The following is a 20103-nucleotide window of genomic DNA, read 5'->3' as shown; positions in this document are numbered from 1 at the left end:
GGGCCAGGTCCTTCCCGATGCATGGTCAGCAAGTCAAGTACCATTGGCACTGACTTTCGAGACTGGAGTTTGCTACTTCTTTTCAAGTAACTCTCCAGTTGTTCTCACAATGCTTGATCAACACCTAAATTTTGTGGGCTCCTACTAGAAATTGAACCCAGGACTGCATGCGCCAAAGGTGAGAACACCTACTACCATTTAGCTACAGCAAACTAGGGATGGCCAAATCAGGAATCCAGATAGTAAAAACGGAGCATCTGGATTTCGTAGGGAATCTGGATTTCGGATAAAATCCAGATTTTGGAGGGAATCCGGATTTCGGAAGGCATTTGTGATCAGTGTTGTTGCAGTAGTATTGTACAACAGTTCTTTGTTTCGGCCAAACATTCCCACATTGCTCGATGGCTCCTAATCTGTCGTAGCAGTTGCACAAGAGCGATATTTTGATAGATTGGACAAGTTCGTGCTTCAGTTTAATGTGCAAGCACTTTCTGACGCCGAAAGAATATAATCATTTGCATCTGCTTCCTGAGACTACATGCTTCGGAGCTCAAACAATGAAATTGTATACAACACAAAATGTTATATATATTTCTTTCTGCTTTCGACCAAACTTTTCTTGCTCTCATGCATGGCTGGTACGGGGAAGAAGGTACGGAGGGATTTTTACCACCCCTTAATTTTCATCCCCATCTGCCATGTTACGTTATGTATGGGAGTAACACCGCTGTCATAGTAGACAACAGACATTGATCATAATCTGAAAGAGAACCCGCATTTACTTTCCTCTATTAGGGGGGGGGGGGGTCTCTACAATTATTAGTGGCTGTTGTCTGTCTTCCACCATTATTATTTTTTTTGTTAAAAATTTATTTTTCTTTATTTAAGACACAGTATATGGTCATTGGCCTGCATAAACAAGCTTTGTTTATTTAAAATTACAAAACATGCACTTGTAGTGGCCAAAACAAACAAAACTGTAACAAGTCACTAGTAGTCTTCAGTTTCATTGGCATATTTTCATAAAAGTCTATTAATTGTTCATTGGTATTTGATGTAATGGCTAAAGAATGCCCCCTCGGCACCTACATGGTTAATACTGGCACCACCGCTGCTCTCGTATCATACGTACAATAAAATATTCAGATTGCATCTGATTGTTGCGGAACTGATCTTATGTACCAACTTTTTAACCTGCACCAATTATTTTACGGTCAAAAATTAAAACATAAAGTAGTGCAATCATATCATAAAAGAAGGAAAATCTACCATATTACTAAGCGTAGTTGGCTCCTTTCGTGCACGGTGCCAGAAAATTTTGACTGTTTCTTTCATGCACGGTGCCAGAAAATTTTGACCAGCTGGGCAGGAGCCAAATACTGATATACTGATAGGGTTCACAGAGAGAGTGAGTTTGAGTTTCACACACAGATATTCCCTCGCCCTCTCCTGAATTCCTTTGTATTTCTTTCACCTTTTCTCATTGCTATTGCACGTCTTATTTTTCCCTTCCACCAATTTTCTCTGCTTGTATTACCCTTGTCCCCCCTCGCTCGGTGTTTTGAAACACACATCTGCGTGCACGCTGTTCACCAAATCTTCTGATTAAAATTATCTCTATCCGCTCCAGTCTAGAAAAAAGTAGTGAAAGTAACCGATGTCGTCACCCGTTATAAAGCCTTTTGGCTATCTTTCCTGTCGGATCACGCTTTAAACTGTAGATCCAGTCCCGATTAGCCTTAAAGTGTACTTAAAACACCAACTCAATCAATGTATCTTTCCTGTGTGATTCTTGATCCCTACTTCTCTCATTTATATGTCTCTTCCCTGATGCCCTTCAAATGCTCAGTATGTACTTTGCTTTGTACAGTCATGGACACTTCCGGGTTGTAACGATTCCATTGAAAGTTAATGGAATTGTTATAACCCAGAAGTGTCCGTAACTGTACAGGTGATATTTTATTTTATCCCTTTAAATTAAGAAGAAATTTATCATAGCCCATACTTTATTAGTTGAACGATGTATTACATTAATTGATTTGGTTTATTTGTTGTATTTAATTCACTTTTCTTCCACTTTTGGCTAATCACAAAAATGAGGATGAATTGTGATAAGATGAAGCAGATGAAGGGACAATCACAAACACACATGGGCAGGTCACAAAACCACAAAAAAGCTCCACGTGGGATTGTACTGGCTGTGAGTCCAGACACTATAGTCTCGTTAGTCTGCTAAATGCAGTCCAAGGTGTACTACATGGAAGACAGTCTGACATTGGGTTGGTAGATTGAAGTATATTGTTAAATTCATGAGACAATTATTGAAAATATGGATCGAAATCCGTTTTCCCTCCAAAATTTGCTGTCCCTCTGTAATCCGTTATCCTTCCAGAGCCTGTCTTGTCTTCGTAATTCTTCTCGCTCAGAAATCTGCATTTTTTCTGAAATCCAGATAGTAATTTTCTGCATCCGGATTTCAAATTTTCCGGAATCCAGATTCCAGATTTTTTTGGCAATCCCTACACCAGACCCCCTGAATAATAACCTGTGGGGTAGCAGCTTGTGAGGGACAGGGCCTACCTACCGATTGCCTTCCTCACTCCCACCTGTCGAGGTGGGAGATCACCCAATCAGTTACAGGGCAATGTGTGGTCAGCACGACTAACCCCCAGTCGTTACAGGTTTCCATGACTGGGTTACGCTACTCAGGCCAAAATCTTAGGAGAAATTTTGTTACACTTCCCCCAGGAAATCGAACCTGCATGCCGGAGCCCAAAGCATGATGCGTTAGACCGCACAGCCACAGTGCAAGACACCAGAACCCCTTCGTTAACTTGATTTAATTTTTTAGAATTGTATCCATAAAATAAATTTCAATGTCGTTATAGGAAAGCCTGAGAAGTTTGTTCAGCAAATAAAAAATATATTTAAATATATTCCACATGAGCTTTTTTTTTGGCATAGAAACTGAACTCTGTTTAAGATTTAAGCAATGACATCATATTAGGGTATTTTTACCATTCTGAATATCAAACTTGTAGGAAACTCTAGACTATTGTTTCTCAAGCCCAGGTCCATGAAAGGTTCATAGATCCAGTGATTGACAACTAACTTAAACCAAATTGTATATTTGCCAGTAAGTCTAGACATAATTGAACTATTGCTCGTTGTGATTATGCCATAATTTACTTACTAACATTGTATTTCAAGGGCACATATTAATTAATGAATAAAAATAAAAAAAAATTGGAAGGTATTTATTAGGTAAGTCAAAAAGTAAATGCAATCATTTTTTTTATTTTACACAGCAACAATAGAAAACTTACAATGATATAATTTTCCCACATAGTCCCCCCTGCACTTCAATACACTTGGTCCAACGTTCCACAAGCTTTCGGATACCCTGAGAAAAAAAGGTTTTCGGTTGAGCAGCAAGCCACGTATGCACCGCTTCCTTCACCTGTTGATCTGTGTCGAATCAATGGCCTCTTAAAGCATCTTTAAGTGGACCGAACAGATGGTAATCCGACGGGGCGAGATCGGGACTGTTTGCAGGATGCTCTAACACCTCGAAGCCCAGATTCTGAAGAGTTTGAGCAGTGTTGGTGGTGGTATGGGGATGCACGTGGTCATGCAACAAAAGAATGACTTCCGACAATCGTTTGCTTCGAATTGCAGGCTTCAGCTTGTTCGAAAGCATATCACTGTATTGTTCACTTTATTGCTGTCCCCTTTTCCACGTAATGTTCCATAATTACTCCTTTTGAGTCCCAAAAAAGTGTGAGCATCACTTTTCCTGCAGAGTGTTGACGCTTGACTTTTTTTTGACTGGAGATTCAGGGTGTTTCCATCCCATGCTCTGACGTTTGCTCTCAGGTTCGAAGTGATGGATCCATGTTTCATCTCCAGTGATGATTCATTTCAGAAAGGCTTCACCTTCGTTAGCATGTCTGTCCAATAATTGCTGACAGATTCTCACATGATTTCGCTTGTTCTCATCAGCGAGTTCTTTAGGGACAAATCTCGCGCAGACTTTATGAAAGTTGAGCCTGTTATGGATAATTCCATATGCAGAACCATGACTAACGTGCATGTGGTTTGCCCCTTCGTCAACAGTCACTCGTCGGTTTTTCAGAACCAGCTCACGGACTTGCTCAATGTTGTCATCAGTAGTGGATGTGGCTGGACGACCTGCTCTTTCCTCGTCCTTCACACTTGTTCGACCATTTTTGAACTTTTCAATCCACTGGTAAACATTTCGCAGCGGTAAAACATTATCACCGTATTGTGCTGAAAGTCGTCTATGGATTTCAGCTCCTGGTACACCTTCAGACCACAAGAAACGGATTACAGAATGCTGTTCTGTGGTGCACACGGACAGTGGCGCAGCCATGTTTACTGGGCAACACTGCAGAGCAAAGTGATGACACTGTAACCTGCCACAGGTGAAGACAACGATACTATCTATCAGCTTGCGAGCGCAGAAAACTGTACAGCCAACCTACGGAAGAAAAGAAAAATATTGCATTTACTTTTTGACTAACCTAATGCAAATAAAATTGTTGGGATTGTAATATTCACTGTTAATTTATGAAGCTGCAGTCTCACAAAGATAGAGGAAAATTAAGCAGAAGAATGGAATGGGAGTAAAAGTGAAAAAAAAAAGTAAAAGGAAATCTCTTTCTCCCCCCCCCCCTTGGAATGGAAGAAACAGGAGAGAGAGAGAGAGAGAGAAAAGATAATTAATTCTCAAGTCTGTCAAGAAGAAAAAATGATGGGTAAATTCTGTACTCAAAACTTAGATGAACTTTGCAATCTGAAAGTAAACATTTTAATGGTTATATTTAGGGATGGGACTGATTAATCGGTACTCTTATCGGTATCAGCCAATGCAGGCATATCAGTTTATCGGTAAAATTATTGATTATTTTACTGATATGATATATCAATAAATATCTTATAATTTATTGTAAAATTCAGCCATTTTGTTCTAATTTTTATGGATAATCTCGATGCCCTACTTTCTAAAAAACTAAATGTCTAATATTCAACTTCTATTGCATTGCAGTCAACTCGAAACACACATTTATTAAGGAGGTCAATGAACAATTCAGGTTCTTCAAGGACCGTTTTTAATTTTATATTGGATCAGTTATCGGTATCGGTAAATATTACATTGGTACTTTATCGGTATTGGCCAAAATTTCATATCGGCCCATCCCTAATTATATTATTACCTTTTAATATGCTTCATGTTTTAAACCATGGTCTTTTATTTTCATAAAGAATATACCAGAGGTGTGGCGTGCATGTATCCGGTGTTACCGCAGCAAAATGTAAAGAAATTAAAAAGTTTTTTTCTCAATAAAATAACAACATTGTTAAATAAGTTAACCGACAGCGTTGCAGTTGAGTGTATATTGCAGAGGACATTTTTTTCTGGAGCCGACAAAAGTGAAGAGACAGGCCGTTCTGCTACCCTCAAGAAGCAACAAGAGGAAAGGGCACCTGCCAATGCAAGGGAACAGCGGGGAAAGACTTGGAGCAAGTGTGCTAGGGGGTTATTCATATGCCTGTTTAGGGGCCCTGTTGCTGCTTCGGCCTACCGGATCAGCAAGTGTTGTCACATTGGATTTCCAGAAAGGAGCTAAATCCCACCTAAAACGGGGATATTTCTCTGAAGTAACTAGAGCTAGACTGCAAAGCCAAAGCTGGATTTAACTACAACTGAGACCGTTTAGTAATAGACGAAAAGATAAGTACTTGATGCGATTCATGATTTGGACAAACCTTGCTCCAAAAAACTAAGTTGGCAACAGTAGTACGTACATCTGGACTTCCTCCCACCACTGGAGAAGGGGAATTCTGTCGTCTGCTCAATGCAGAAACGTCAAACTGACCCGAATGTGTGGTTCTTCTTCCCCTTTCCACCTCTTTGCAAAGAAACAGAGATGGTTGACAAGGCTCGACTGCTATTCACTGGATTTTCACGGTAACTCTCTCATGAGTGGTAGTTCTTTCTAGGAGTGATTGTGGCTAAATAAATCATTGAGCGGATTGCAAAAAAAAGAGAACAAAAATCCAGATCAAAGGCATGTTTTTCTGGGGGCGGTAGGGTGGAGATGATAACGTCTGATGGCCGGTAACACTTTTGAAAAAGTCATGCCACGCCACTGGAATATACATAATTGAAACAGATTTCTCTGCGTGTGATTACAATAAGAAAGTAGATATTACTAGCTTTCTCTTTTCTTTCAGGTGTCCTTTGAAGTATTTGAAATTTGGATGGATTCCCAGGTAGAAACTTTACACTGCAAGAGCACTTGGCAGCAAGCTTATATGCGTCACCGATATTGGCAGGACAAAAGTACCATGAGGATAGGCCCAGAATATGCAGAAAATTTACTTGATCACTGCTGTGAAGGTAAGTCATAGGTTATCAGTTTTCTGTAAGAGGAGGTTATGTTTGCATAAATCAATAATGATAATCTTAAGGATTTGACTAAGTAATAAAGTAAAGTTTTTGCATGTACTTACTTTTTCCCTCTCGCTTTCACCACATCATGTGCCTTCATCAGGAGATAAGACAAGATGCCAGCCGGAGATGGAGTAGGAAGGAGTGACAGAGCACTGTGTTGTCTTTGAACCTTTTTAACCTGACTTACCTTCCCATGTTTAAACCTTTGACTTTTCGTGTCTCATCTCCTGATGAAGCCTGTTACCTTCCTCCAAAGTAAAAGACACCAGGGAGAGTGCCAGAGGGTGTGTGACTGCATTTTTCCATTCCCCTCCATAATATGAGACCCAGGCAATATAACAAAAATGACATACTAAAGTACAAGAAAAAGTTATAGTGAAAAACGTAAAGTGCATAAATGAGTCTGAGTCTGTGACATCAGAGATGAGTTTCCTGCAGTGAACACTAGATGGCAGTGCCAAATATGGATATGAAAAACATTCGTTTTCAAGGAACATTCGTTTCAAGCCGGCCCCTGTGGCGGAGTGGTTAGCACATTGTGCTATGACTCCAGGGGACCCGGGTTCGACATGGATGTTTGTGAATGCCCATTCATCAACTTCATCATATCATCACTCATTCCCATCTTCGCAAATTAGCCAAAAGTGGCACAAAGAGTGAAGTAAAATAAAAGCAAATTAATCAGTGAAGGAACATTTAAGAATATTTTCAGCTACAATCAGTGAAAAAAGTTGTACTTTAACACATATTGAAAGATTTTTGAACATTGAAACAACAATGAAGAAATGAAATGTGAAGTGTTGCGTATATAGTGGAACTCCCATGACCAATTCATCAAGGGAGACTTCATAAGAAGGAGCTTTATGTGCAAAGGAATTGTCTGTGTTACGTCATTCTTGGTGGGCAAATTATTTATATTTTGTTATATGTTGAATATTTTCCACATGAAACCCAGTCGGCAGCTAACTGCTGTCCAGATCTCACGGGACTGGATGCTGTAAGATCCCGTTTTTTATTCAACATTTCGAAATTACATGCTAACGAAAATGAACTTTCCATCGAGTTTTAAGTGTTAAGTGAGGAACATAAAATTGTAAAGTGAAAATTATTTCGAACTGTCAAATTAACACATTGAGGAAAATGAATTTTCCACTGAAGTTTTGATAAATTGTGAGGAATATTGAAATTGAAACAACATATTGCCTATAAACTTGTTATATTATCTCCAACATGTTAGTTTTATGTACTTCAAATTAATCCTTTTATTAAACCCTTGTTCAAAATTTAACCAATGCATCATCCGTTACGAAATAAGTTAAGAATTTCCTTTTCACGACTAAAACTTGCTTTACCGACAACTGAGCCTTGCAGTCGAACCCACGCTACACAGCACGCACCAAGGCAATTGCTGAAATCCAGGAAGGAGGCAAGCCACATGATGTGGTGAAAGGTAGAGGGAAAAAGTAAGTACATGCCAAAACTTGACTTTATTTATTAGTGAAATGCCGCCATGTGTTGTAAGTTATGCCTTACCTTAAGGATTTTGTTCTATCCACTAATAACACTGAAAGTAAAGCTTTTAATACAAACATTTATTTACATGCGTCTCAATATAATTGCCATCACATTCTGATTCATTCTTGAATTACCTTCTCACCTCTGCATTATCAGAATCGCTGACAGTAATAGAATGAGGAAAAGAGCCTCAAGGGCAGATAATGTGATGTAGGATACGGTAAACACTTACCACAAATGAGCAATTGTTAAGTATTTCACGGTCTCACCACATGTTCACAGTAGAAGCACAGACTATTGAAGATGGCGTCAGTACATCAGTATAGCCAGATAGAAGAGATAGATAACAGGCGTTGACGTGAAGGTGCTTTTGCCAGTATTTACTGCGTAGTATGTAGTGGATGATGTTCAGAAGAGCAGGAAAACAGGTGGGAGCATTTATTGGGTGGTTAGGTTGAGTGTGGGGGGTATGGCATGCATGCAAGTCGAGTAAAGCTGATGTTTATTCACATTGCACACAAGCCATGGTGTGGAAGACATGCTGTTCAAGTTATTTATCTTTAAGGTTTCTTCCAAGCATGGTCAAAATACTTTTTTCCTGACAGTTGGCCAGTTAGGTACCACATAATGTACTTTACTCTCATCACATCCATTGCAGCCTGAAATTTTGTTGTTGCTCGCGTGACAATAAGATAATATTTATTGAAACTATTACTCGTTCAGAGAAGGTGACTGTTACTCGAGACTTATTGGAGGCATTTTGGATGGGTGTTAAGCCGCAGTATTTACAGCAAGTAGTAAAATTGTTGGGTGATAGAAAAAGACAATAACATATAGCAAGAAGTGACACATTTTATGTGCAGGCATGCATACTGCATTCATGAGTGTGTTTAACTTTACCATGATCATCACTTGAAAAATCTAAACATGCAACTTGGTAGGAATTTGTTGTATGAAGTGTAACATTATCAATCAGGGTGACTTGTAAAGATTAGTGTGGGTAGCCGTTGCAGGCACTCTTGTCTCCTGCACTCCTGTACAGGTGGACTCTGTAATCCCAAATCAAATCGTCTGTAATCCCAAATCAAATCATCTGTTTACTGGTAGTGTTTATGATATAATGAAAATAAGTTTATAAAGTTGCACTTATTCATTTATTAATATTGCACATATTACCTTGTTTCTTTAATGATAATTTACTAGATATAAAGACTATCATAACTCAGGAAGTGATTCTGGATTAGACAATGAGGTCTTAATGATGATAAATAAACAAAAATACGTTAGAGCAGGCCCGGATGGTCCATGTAAGTCGCGTAAGCCGGCTTACACTTTATTAGTTCTAGTAAAATGTATGTAATTATATGGCAAAATTTGTAAAAACTTTAAAGTTCAACTCGGCTTGATACCAGTCCTCGAGATCCTGTTTGTTAGATTGCAACACTTCAGCACCAGGCGGCACATGCGAACTCCTGCCTTCTGCTTGCGGAAAGTTGTAAGCCATCTGAATATTACCTTACAAATTTTTGACCGCGAAGGAGTAGTGCCTACCATTGTCTACCGTATCTTGATGGAGAAGAGAGGGCCAGAACCATACATTTGTAAACCTACAGCCAGAGGCTTACAGCAGTGTTGCAAACCTCATGTTTAGAAAAGGTGTTGTTCATGGACGTCCACAGTATTTCTTTCCACCAGGGAGGATTAAGCAAAGTATTTTTTTTCAGGGGTTGGGGGTAAACTAGGTATATTTCCCTTTTCAAAATATACTAATTCATTATTTTCCTGTAGTTTACGGTTATTACAAGCATAAGAAAACAGTTTTTCTTTGTGACGTTTCAGGAGAACACACGCTCCTTTCATCAGACATTTATTTTCATTTTAACTAAAGATTTAACGTTCTCCTGAAACGTCACAAAGAAAAACTGTTTTCTTATGCTTGTAATAACCGTAAACTACAGGAAAATAATTCTATAATGCAAGCAATGCGTACATACAAGAAAAACTATTATACTAATTCAATTTGAATTTAACATTTTTCTGCAACGCACTTCCAGTAATTAACAATTTGATGTGACAAATGAAATTATATGTGTAAAAATGGTTGACATTCATTTTTCAGGAAGTGTCTCCTCGCCTTGCCCCTTCTGTTGTTTAAACTCCGAAATTATGCTATTATTATGTTCTGTGATTTTCATATTATTAATATTAATTTATAACAAAATCATAAATATAAATTCGAATGGTTCAACCAACAGCATGTGTTCGACATTATACATGAAAAGTTTGAGAAAATTCAACCACAACGAAAAGTGGCCCTCTTGTTTTATTTATATCCCCAACTTACAAACAACTTTTTAAACTTGTGCGAGATTTAGCACCATTATGCTTGGGTTGGCTTCACTGAATACTCGCCAGCGAGAGACATGTCCTGCAAGAGGAGGGGCTCCAGCGTTATTCGGGTATGAATATTTGAGTGCAAAGGAAATTTGAGCCGGTGGTGCATGAAGGAGATTTTTTTTTTCCAGGAACAAGGAATTCTGAAGCAAAAAACTAACAGAAAGGGGGAAAAGGAGAAACCTAGAAATGAGCGGGATATGGGAAAGCTAGATACACATTGATGTGCTAAATTCTCGTTTATGTTTTTCACTTGTAGGAGAGCATAAACATCAGAAATATTAAGATCTCTGTTTTCCGTTTATGTATGAACTCAGCTAGTAATAATTGAGCTAAAAAGTGCAAAAATAAATAAATAAATAAAAAATAAATGTTAATGAAAGCTAAAGATTGAACCAATTTTACAAATCTCAAGTCAAATGTGAACCAAATATTATTAATTACATAGTCCGTGATTCAAATACTCTTTGAACAACGTACGAAAAGCCTTTTTATGATATTTTAGGTGCTAGATTTGCTTTTACACTATCCTAAGAAAGCACTTACATGTCCTTTGATAGAAATTTCTGGATATATCCCTACAATTAGTGAGCATTTCTTTTATTTTTGTTTCCTTCCTTTACTAAATGTAGGGAATTTTAAGGCAAGAGAGAGAATTTATTTATATCCGATAGGGATATTCCTCTCACAGTCCGAAAGAACACTGTTTTGAGCAGTGACCGATTATAGATATGGTTTCTTTTTGTTTCCCCTCCTTGTTGTGTTTGTTAAAGTCTCGAGGTATTGCTTTTGCAAATTCCATCTATTAAAAAGCGTACTGTTATTCCTGTGCTGTGGTGTGATAGTGAAATACATTATGGAATAAAATGAGTGTGATTGTGTGGTGGGATGGAGAACTCGTTGATGAGTGTGATTGTGCGGTGGGATGGAGAACTTGTTGAAGACGCCGTTGTCCAGCAAGGATTTTGCTGCCAAGAAGAAACTTGTGGATGTAGGTAGGCCGCCCCCTTCCTTCTCTAGCAGGCATAGTAACAGAAATGAAAAATAAAGTACGCCGATTTTGTGATTCAGGGTACGAAGCTGATACTTGGTTATGCGGTTGTTAAAAGTATTCAGCACTTTTCTGTTTCATACTGTTTTTGTTTCTTTATTATTATTATTATTCATTTTATCTAACTTTGCATATTTTTTATCATTAACAGTTGGGCTGAAATGTTCGTAGGCTGACTCATAGATGGCGTTACTAGAATTAAATCCATGTGGTTTTTACTTAGTACTAACCTTCAAAATATACGTGTATAAATTTCACAGCTGCCGGATAATTTGTTTGTGAGATATAGCATTGTGAGTGAAGTAGCTTTTGTTATTGTGAAAAAATGGATAAAAAAGAATTTCGTGTGTTAATAAAGCATTGCTTTTTGGCGAAAAAAAATACTGTTGAAGCCAAGGCTTGGCTTGATAAACATAGCCTTAATCATGACAGACTTACACTGTTGGAAAGGTCACGCTCCGCCACTGCATTCGAGTATTGAATTTTGTCTACTTACGTAAGTAAGTATGTATTTGTTGTAAACTATGTTTCAGAAGGTTTACTGCTTCCTTCAACAGGTGGTCGTATTTTAGGCTTGGAACATCAAGCCACATCGGAGAAGTGTCATGCAAGAATACTAGGTGAAAGGTTTGTGTTCAAAACACTTCATGGTGCTCGACACATACAGATTTAAAACTACCTCTGTTAAAAACCCTTAAAACTCATGAAAAACATGTTAAAATTACCACCACGGTGTACTTGAGTGGCCGTTGAAAGCCCTAGTTCCTTGCCAAGGTGAAGCGTGCGAGCAGCTGGCACCGTGCTACAGAGTTGTGGGGTACTTCCCTTCCCACAAGAGGTCCCTCCGCCCCTTTTTTCTGTCACCAAGCCAAGGAGAATTCGTGTTCCACTTCGGCTGCTTTCTTTACCTCCGAGTTTGTACATAGTGAAAAAATGGGCTGAAGATAATAATGTGTATCTTATTCGATCTAACAAGGAAAATAAGATGGTAGTTATAGAAAAGATGTGTATCCAAGTAAGTTAGAATAATGTTTCTGAATAGTGATTTCAAAATGGTTAATGGGAACCCAATTAACAAAATTTGAAATGAGATTAGACGTGGGATAGAAACCAGTATAACCTTGGGCAGTGGGGGAAAAAAGAAGCTCACCAAGGAAGCGAAAGAGGGGAATATCCCCACAGCTTTCCAAAAATGCACAAAGTGCTGATCCCACGTAGACCAATAATCCCCACTTATGAACACCCAGGCTATGGGTTAGCAAAAGAATTAATTAAAAGAATGAAGAAGATTAATGTTAACACCCAGTATAGCATTAAAAACTCCTTTGAGGTAAAAAAAAAAAGTCAATTGAAGGGTTAGAAATCGGGAGTGATGACCAAATTAGTAGCTTTGATGTAATAAATTTGTACCCTAGTGTACCGAGAGAGAAAGCCGGTGACTGCCTTCAGAGGTGGCTATTAGACCATGGCGTGGATATATGAGTAGCATGGGAATACGTCAGGTGTTTTTTTCTTGTAACCAGGTACAATTATTTCCACGTGAACGAAAAGATTTTTTGACAAAAAGAAGGGTTACCGATGGGCAACCCGATATCGGGTTTTGCGGCAAACATTTTCTTGCATTACCTAGAAAATGCTGTTATGGAACAAGTAGGAGTAAACATAAAATATTATGGTAGATAGACGATATCCTTATAATTGGAAAAGAAAAGTATCTTAACACTGTTTTTGCTGAATTAGAGAAACAAGAAGACAGAATGGCTTCACCAGGGAGAACTTGGTTGATGGTAAAATTAACTACCTGGACCTAAGGATTACTAAAACTGAAAAGGAAATATCATGTATAATAGAGGTAGGATTGAAGAATGGGTACTCCGAATATGAAATGAATGTGTTAGCCAGAAGAGCGAGGAAGAATATCGCGAAGGAGAACTCCGATTAAGGTTAGGAAAGGAGAAATTTGAGGAGGGAGAGTTGGATAGTAAAGTTCACTATGTTGGGATCCCGTACTGTAAAGGACTCGCAGAGAAAATTGAAAAGACAGTGAAAAAGTATGGTGTGAAATGCGGGACGAAAGCCCCTAGAAATATTGGAAAGCAATTCACAGATTATAAGAGGGGGTGGGGGGTAAAAATCCTAAGTAACCCCGATGAACAAAAAGGACAGGCAGGAACATGTGTGTTAGATGGGGGGAACACGATAAGAATATCAAAGAAAGGGATCCGAAAATGGGGCTTGCAGAGCATGTAATAAACAGTGGGCATAGAATAATAAAAAGAAGTAACAGTAAATTGGATTGGACCGTATACGAAACGGCACTTATTTGTGCGGGAAACAGAAATAAACTGGACCGAGATGACGGCAGTATGGATTAGCTTTTTTAAAAAATGGGACAATATGAATGACAAAAGTGCCCCGATAGGTTTCCATGTCACCTCGGAGGTAAAGAAAGCAGCCGAAGTGGAACGTGAATTCTCCCTGGAATGGTGATGGAAGAAGAAAAGAAAAAAAACGGGGAGGGACCTCTCATGGGAAGGGAAGTACCCCACAAATCTGTAGAACGGTGCCAGCTGCTCGCACGCTTCACCTTGGCAAGGAACTAGGGCTTTCAACGGCCACTCAAGTACACCTTGGTGGTGATTTTAACATGTTTTCTCGTGAGTTTTAATGGTTTTTAACAAAGGTAGTTTTAAATCTGTATGTGTCGAGCACCATGAAGTGTTTTTAACACAAACCTTTCACCTAGTATCCTCGCATGACACTTCTCCGACGTGGCTTGATGTTCCAAGCCTAAAATGCAACCACCTGATACTATTTCCAAGAGTTATCGAAACATTAACAAACTTTTTCACAAATTATCATGTATTTTTGGACATTGTGGAATTATTAAAAAAAATCATTAATTCCATTATTGCCATTTTTATTACCGAATTTATGGAATGCTACAAAAATCTCCCATATATTGATAAACAGCTCTATAAATACATTGTCATAAGATGCAAAGAATGCTTTAGTTGGTCAATTATAACAGATTTTGATTTTGATTTGATTTTAAAATTTTGGGTGTGTCAGCACTAAGGCTATTTTGCACCCGTCACATTATATGGGGTCCAGCCCCTTATCGTTACACATAACAACTCGAACGTTGCATAACTAACATCATAAAATATTAAAATCTTCTGACTTTTGTTAAAAGCTGAGGCTGTAAAGGAGCACTCAGCACAAATAAGAACAAAACACAGGACGACAGAGAATTATACTGGCCATGGGGCCAGTCGCCATAGCCTCGTTAGTCTGCAGTCCAGGGTTTACTACGTGAAAGTGAGGTTGACTATTGGGTGCACTATGTGGAAGGAGCACCCCTTACACCCCAATTATAACAGATCATACATGTATTTACCCAAAGGTAACAAAATCACATAAAAAATTCACTTGCAAAAAATTTGTACACAATGTCAAAATGGGGGGGATAGCTCAATGATCGGAGTGATGATCAGTGGAAATCAGTGTTTCGTTATCAGTTCTATCAGAATGCACTTACAACTTCTTCCAGTGTGGAGAGAACATTTCCACAAAAAGACGGATCATCAACTTGGGTTCTCGTACCAGGTTCCATCGTAACATCCCCCATAAAACTGAGAATCTTTTATCAGGCATGAAAACCCGATCACCAGCCGTTGCACTCATAGGCATCTAAGGAATGCCATGTCAGAAGTTAACCAACCTTCCCGAATTAGTGGTATTGCAACAGGTAAATAAGGTGCTGACCCAAAATGTATTAGAGGGCAATGACTCGGCATTATGGAGAAAGGTGAGGAAATAAGTATTTGTTGCAACGGGCAGTGAGGGGTCTTTTTCGAGCAGACGGTGGCCTGGAAGTAAGAGGAGAGTTTGGGAGAATGGTACAGGTTCATGCCTAGGTGTTCACTCCGCAGATCAGATCTATCAGCAAAGACAGGTAATTACCTCATATAACCATGTGTGATTCAAACTTGAAAGTGTAAAACCTGAATAGTTGTGTTTAGCCATCTCTTGAATGTGTGTTTCACCTCTTGCTCTTTACTGCTGAGCTATCAGATAGAGGCAAGTGCTCTTTGTCATGAGGATGAATGGTGATCGAGCTACGCCACCCATTGGGACAACTAAACATCACTGGTTCGATCCCGGTTCCTAGGAGAACGTTACAGCATACTGAAAGACTTGCGCAAAGGGCATTGTGTGGTCCATGAGATCCACGAGTGTCTATTGCTCTGAAACTAAAACATAGAGAGCGAAATGGCTCAAGTGAGTTACGTGATGTTCCAAAATATGAAGCTACTGAAAAGGAGAGGAAAGTGTGTGTTACTGTTTCTGAGAACAAGAGCGTTGTTCCAGTCTGAAGGTCCCAGGAACCACGCCATGCCCGTTATGGGTTAAGGTAGTCAATTGCCAGCCTTCAGTTTTATATAGAGGAAAGTTTTATAATTGTTCCAAATCTAGATTATATGCGTTAAATCTAAGAGTGCTGACAGTGTTCATTTGCGCATGTGTTTGTTTGTTGAATGCATGTTTATGTTTGTTGAATGCATGTTGTTAAACAGAAAACTTGCAAAGATTTAACTTGCACAGAAGTGCTTTTTTAAACAGTCTTTCCTTTTTCACAGTTTGGAATGTACCTGGCTTTTGCTGTGACCCATCTGTCGCTACTCCCTGTGGTAGCATTCATCACGCCCAGCAGATTTTAACAGCTTTCACGAAACTCTTCCTTATGACAGCTATGTGTGAACTGAATGTGGAATTCAATCGATATTTCACCAGAAATATGATTGATTCAGTGCCATGCTTCCCACATAATGCGGTTGGAAGATTATGTAGAGATCATAAGAACCTCATAAATGAAATTGTAAGTATAGAATTATTTTGAATTTGTGTATTTGCTGTGCATGAGGTAAATTTAATTAAAGTATGAGAGAGCAGGGCAACATGACCATGCTTAATTTCTGTTTGGTTAGTGGTGCAAAGTGTGTGGTAGTGTTGCACCACCTGTTCAGTTAAGTTAAAAGCCGTGGATGTGTGTTATTTTCATTTTGCATCTTTCCTTAAAACTTTACACCAGAAAACTTCACAAATGTTCAATGGGTTTAGGTCGGGACTGCATGCTGGCTACTCCATAACTCGAAAACCAACCTCTGCAATGTACTCACAAACGATATTTGCCATGTGCAGCTTTGCATTGTCGTGCATAAAAGTAAAATTTTATCCGATAAAACCAACATAAGGCACAACATGTTCTCCCAGAATCTCTTCAATGTATCAATGGGCTGTCAAACCCCTTCTCTGGCGACCACGGCCCTCTTTAGCGATCACAACAATATCCGTTCGTGCTTCCATAGAAACTGCATCCCAGAACATGCATGAACCACCATTATAACTGGTCCGCTCTTCAATGCAGCACTCAGCAAATCTCTCCTTGGGTCGCCGGTAAACTCTTTTTCTCCTGTCGTTGCCATAGAGACAAATCCTGATCTCGTCGGAGAACAGAACAGAACAGACCTCCATTGTGCCAATGTCCAGTTCTGATGATTGTGCGAACCGAAGGCGAGCTCGACGATGAGCCGGCGTTAGTTTTGGACCAGTTGCAGCTCTTCGAGGGGTCAGGTTCCCTTCCTGTAGTCTACGTCTTACTGTCCACTGACTAATAATAACTACACTTCTAACCTCATGGAGCTGTTGTTGCACTTGAACTGCATTAAATCGACAGTTTCTTAGCATTTTTGACACAATAAAGGGGTCATCTCTCACAGTTGTAGAACGCCTTCTCCCTCTTCCTGGCTGCGATGAAAGGAATCAGTCTCTTCATAATGTTGGCATACCCTTCGAACTGCTGAGCGAGTCATATCCAACTGTTGCGCCACATCTCTATGACTAAGCCCACTTTGGATTAAAGCAACCACGTGTGCGGCTAATTCCGGTGTTGTGCATTTTACAAAATAACACTAATAAACTTATACACACAATAACACACTGATAAAATTCTGATAGCGAATAATGTAAAGGCTGATGCAGAAAGTTCTCAAAAAATCAAATTCTGACAGCAATTTTTTTACCTGTCAGAACATGTCATACATATTTATTACTGAACTTTATGTACACATAAGTAGGATTACATGCTTCCATTTGGATAGGCGAATGCAGAGTTCACTAGCGCCTCCAAATGGGTGGAAGAAAAAGTAAACATTGTATGTGCCTCCAAACAGTTGGAAGAAAAAGTAAGAACAAGTAAATATTTTATGTCAAAAGTTTGAAGTTGGTCTATTTCTTTGCACGCAAGTCTATGTTTTTGTAGCATACCTAAGAATAGCAACAACTTAGATTAATTACAAAATTAAACAGAGGATCATATTATCCATACACAAAAGGCAAAATGTTTCTGCAGGGTGTCTACCAGTCAAGAAAGTAATGGAAGTCAGGAAAAAGGAAAGAAATAAACAAGTAGGTCAAGAAGTCAAGAAATTAGACTTGTGGTCAACAATTTTTGCTATCAATCCGTCCATCTCTATGGTATCCCTTCATAAGTGGTAATAAAAATATTGTAGCAATGGGACAGTTTAATCGGTATCGGATAATATTTGCATTTTGGTAAAATTACTGATAATTTTACCATTCCGATATATCTGTAAATATATTTTAATTTAGTGTTATAATTTTTATGGATATAAACATGTAATCTCTATTCCCCACTTTTTAAAAAAGTATATGTCTCATTTTTATTTTTTTTATTTGATTTATTTTACTTCGCTTTTTGTGCCACTTTTGGCTAATTTGCGAAGATGGGGATGAGTGATGATATGATGAAATTGATGAATGGACACTTACAAATATCCATGCCCAGGCCAGGATTCGAACCCGGGACCCCTAGCTTCGTAGCGTGATGTGCTAACCACTCCGCCACAGGAGCCGGCTATATTTCTAAATATGTAACTTCTTTTGCATTTCAGTTATCTGATAACACACTTTTATGAAGGAGTTCAATGAACCATTTAGGGTCTTCAAGGGCTATTTGGATTTTTTTTATCGGTTCTTTCTTGGTATCGGACAAAATTTCATTTCGGTCCAACACTAAAATATTGTAACAAATTTGTCTGTTATTGAAATATTACAGTTATTTATCATCATTTACTACCATCATCATCCTTCGCCATTTCCTGCCTTGGCATGGTCGGCATAGAAGTCAAGCATCTCCATTTTCTTCTGGTCTTCCATCATTCCTCTCTTTCCACCATGTCCTAATCTTGTCCTTTTCTAACATTCTCCACTATCTGCTCTTTCCACCGACAGCTTGGTCTCTCCTTTGACCTTACTCCCACTCCTTTTTCATTGTATGCTCTTACTGGTAGTCTTTCTGCATTCATCCTCTTCACGTCTCCAAACCATCTCATCTGTGAAAGATCTATCCTGTTCTGGAGCTTCACCACCCCCCCTGTTTGTCGGATTTTCTCATCTTTATTAGAATCCCTTCTAGTCTTCCCCAATATACTCCTTAAAAATTTAATCTCCACTGCCTGCATCTTTCTTTTGTCTCTCTCTGTCATTGTCCAAGTGTCTACTCCATACGTAATTATTGGCACATAGTATAGTATGTGCTATATATTACCTTCTTGCATTTCATAGGAACATCCCTGTTCCATCATCTGTTTACCTCCTCATCTATTCTTCATAGATATTTGAAACTCTCCACTACCCTCAACTCTTCCTTCTTTATTCTTGGTACATTTCTGGCTCTGTTTCTTGTTGTTATTAGCACCTCACTGTGTTCTGCGCTGAACTTCATTCCTGCTCGTCTGATTTCCTCATTCCAACTATCAACCTGTCTCTGTACTTCTTCTTCACAGTTTCCCCATATTACTAGGTCATCAGCAAACAACAGGCCTTCATCTCTTCCCCACCTCTTTGTTAATTATTGTAATTATGAAGAGCAGTGGGGAAAGAGCACTTCCCTTTTTTAGTCCATTATTTATACTGATCCACTCTGTTCTTCCCAGTGGTGTCTGCACACAGCTCTGGTTGGCCTTGTATGTGTTCTGCACTCTACACACTATCTCTTCCTCGCCTCCCTTCTCTCTTTAGAGCCTTCCAAATCTTTGTTCTGTCCATGCTATTGTATGCCTTTTCTATATCTAGGAATGCCATAATCAAATCATTTCCATACTCATAATGCCTTTCCTGTAATTGCCTTATGGTGAATATCAGATCTACTGTTGATCTGCCTCTTCTAAATCCATACTGTTCCTTATGATCAGCTCTGTCACTTCCCTTATTATTTTCTCTAATATTTTCTCATACACCTTTACTGAATGGCACATTAGTGTTACTCCTCTGTAGTTTTTACATTCCTTTCTGTCCCCCTTCTTGAATATGGGAAATATTAGTCTCTTTGTCCAATCTCTTGGCACTTCTCTCTCTTGCCACACTGTTTTCACTACTTTGTACAGTCACTCCTGCTCCTAGTATCATTTCCACTGGCACTTCATCTACTCAGATGCTCTACCTCTCTTCAGTCTCTTCAGTGCTTCCTCCACTTCTTTCCATGTGAGATTCATTTTTTCCTTCACTTCTTCAGCAATTTCTCGAAATGTTTTCTCCACACTCTCCTTATTTCTCCATCCTCTTCTACAATGTTTCCTCT

General features: G+C 38.9%; 1 protein-coding gene across 2 annotated transcripts in view; it reads left to right on the top strand.

Annotated features, from left to right (window-relative positions):
- LOC145999689 (uncharacterized) overlaps positions 1-20103 on the top strand; it is a 278774-nt gene that overhangs the window by 239405 nt on the left and 19266 nt on the right. For both annotated transcript variants that reach the window (XM_083136905.1, XM_083136904.1), the window contains exons 19-20: positions 6259-6424; positions 16082-16320. In XM_083136905.1, coding sequence (XP_082993031.1) covers positions 6259-6424; positions 16082-16320 — 405 coding nt within the window. The remainder of the gene's footprint in view (positions 1-6258; positions 6425-16081; positions 16321-20103) is intronic.

This window comes from Lepisma saccharinum, chromosome 15 (assembly GCF_977018435.1).
Source record: "Lepisma saccharinum chromosome 15, izLepSacc3.1, whole genome shotgun sequence".
In the NCBI taxonomy this organism is placed as follows: Eukaryota; Metazoa; Arthropoda; class Insecta; order Zygentoma; family Lepismatidae; genus Lepisma; species Lepisma saccharinum.
The sequence above is the reverse complement of the archived record's forward strand: the minus strand, read 5'-3'. Positions and strand labels throughout refer to the sequence as shown.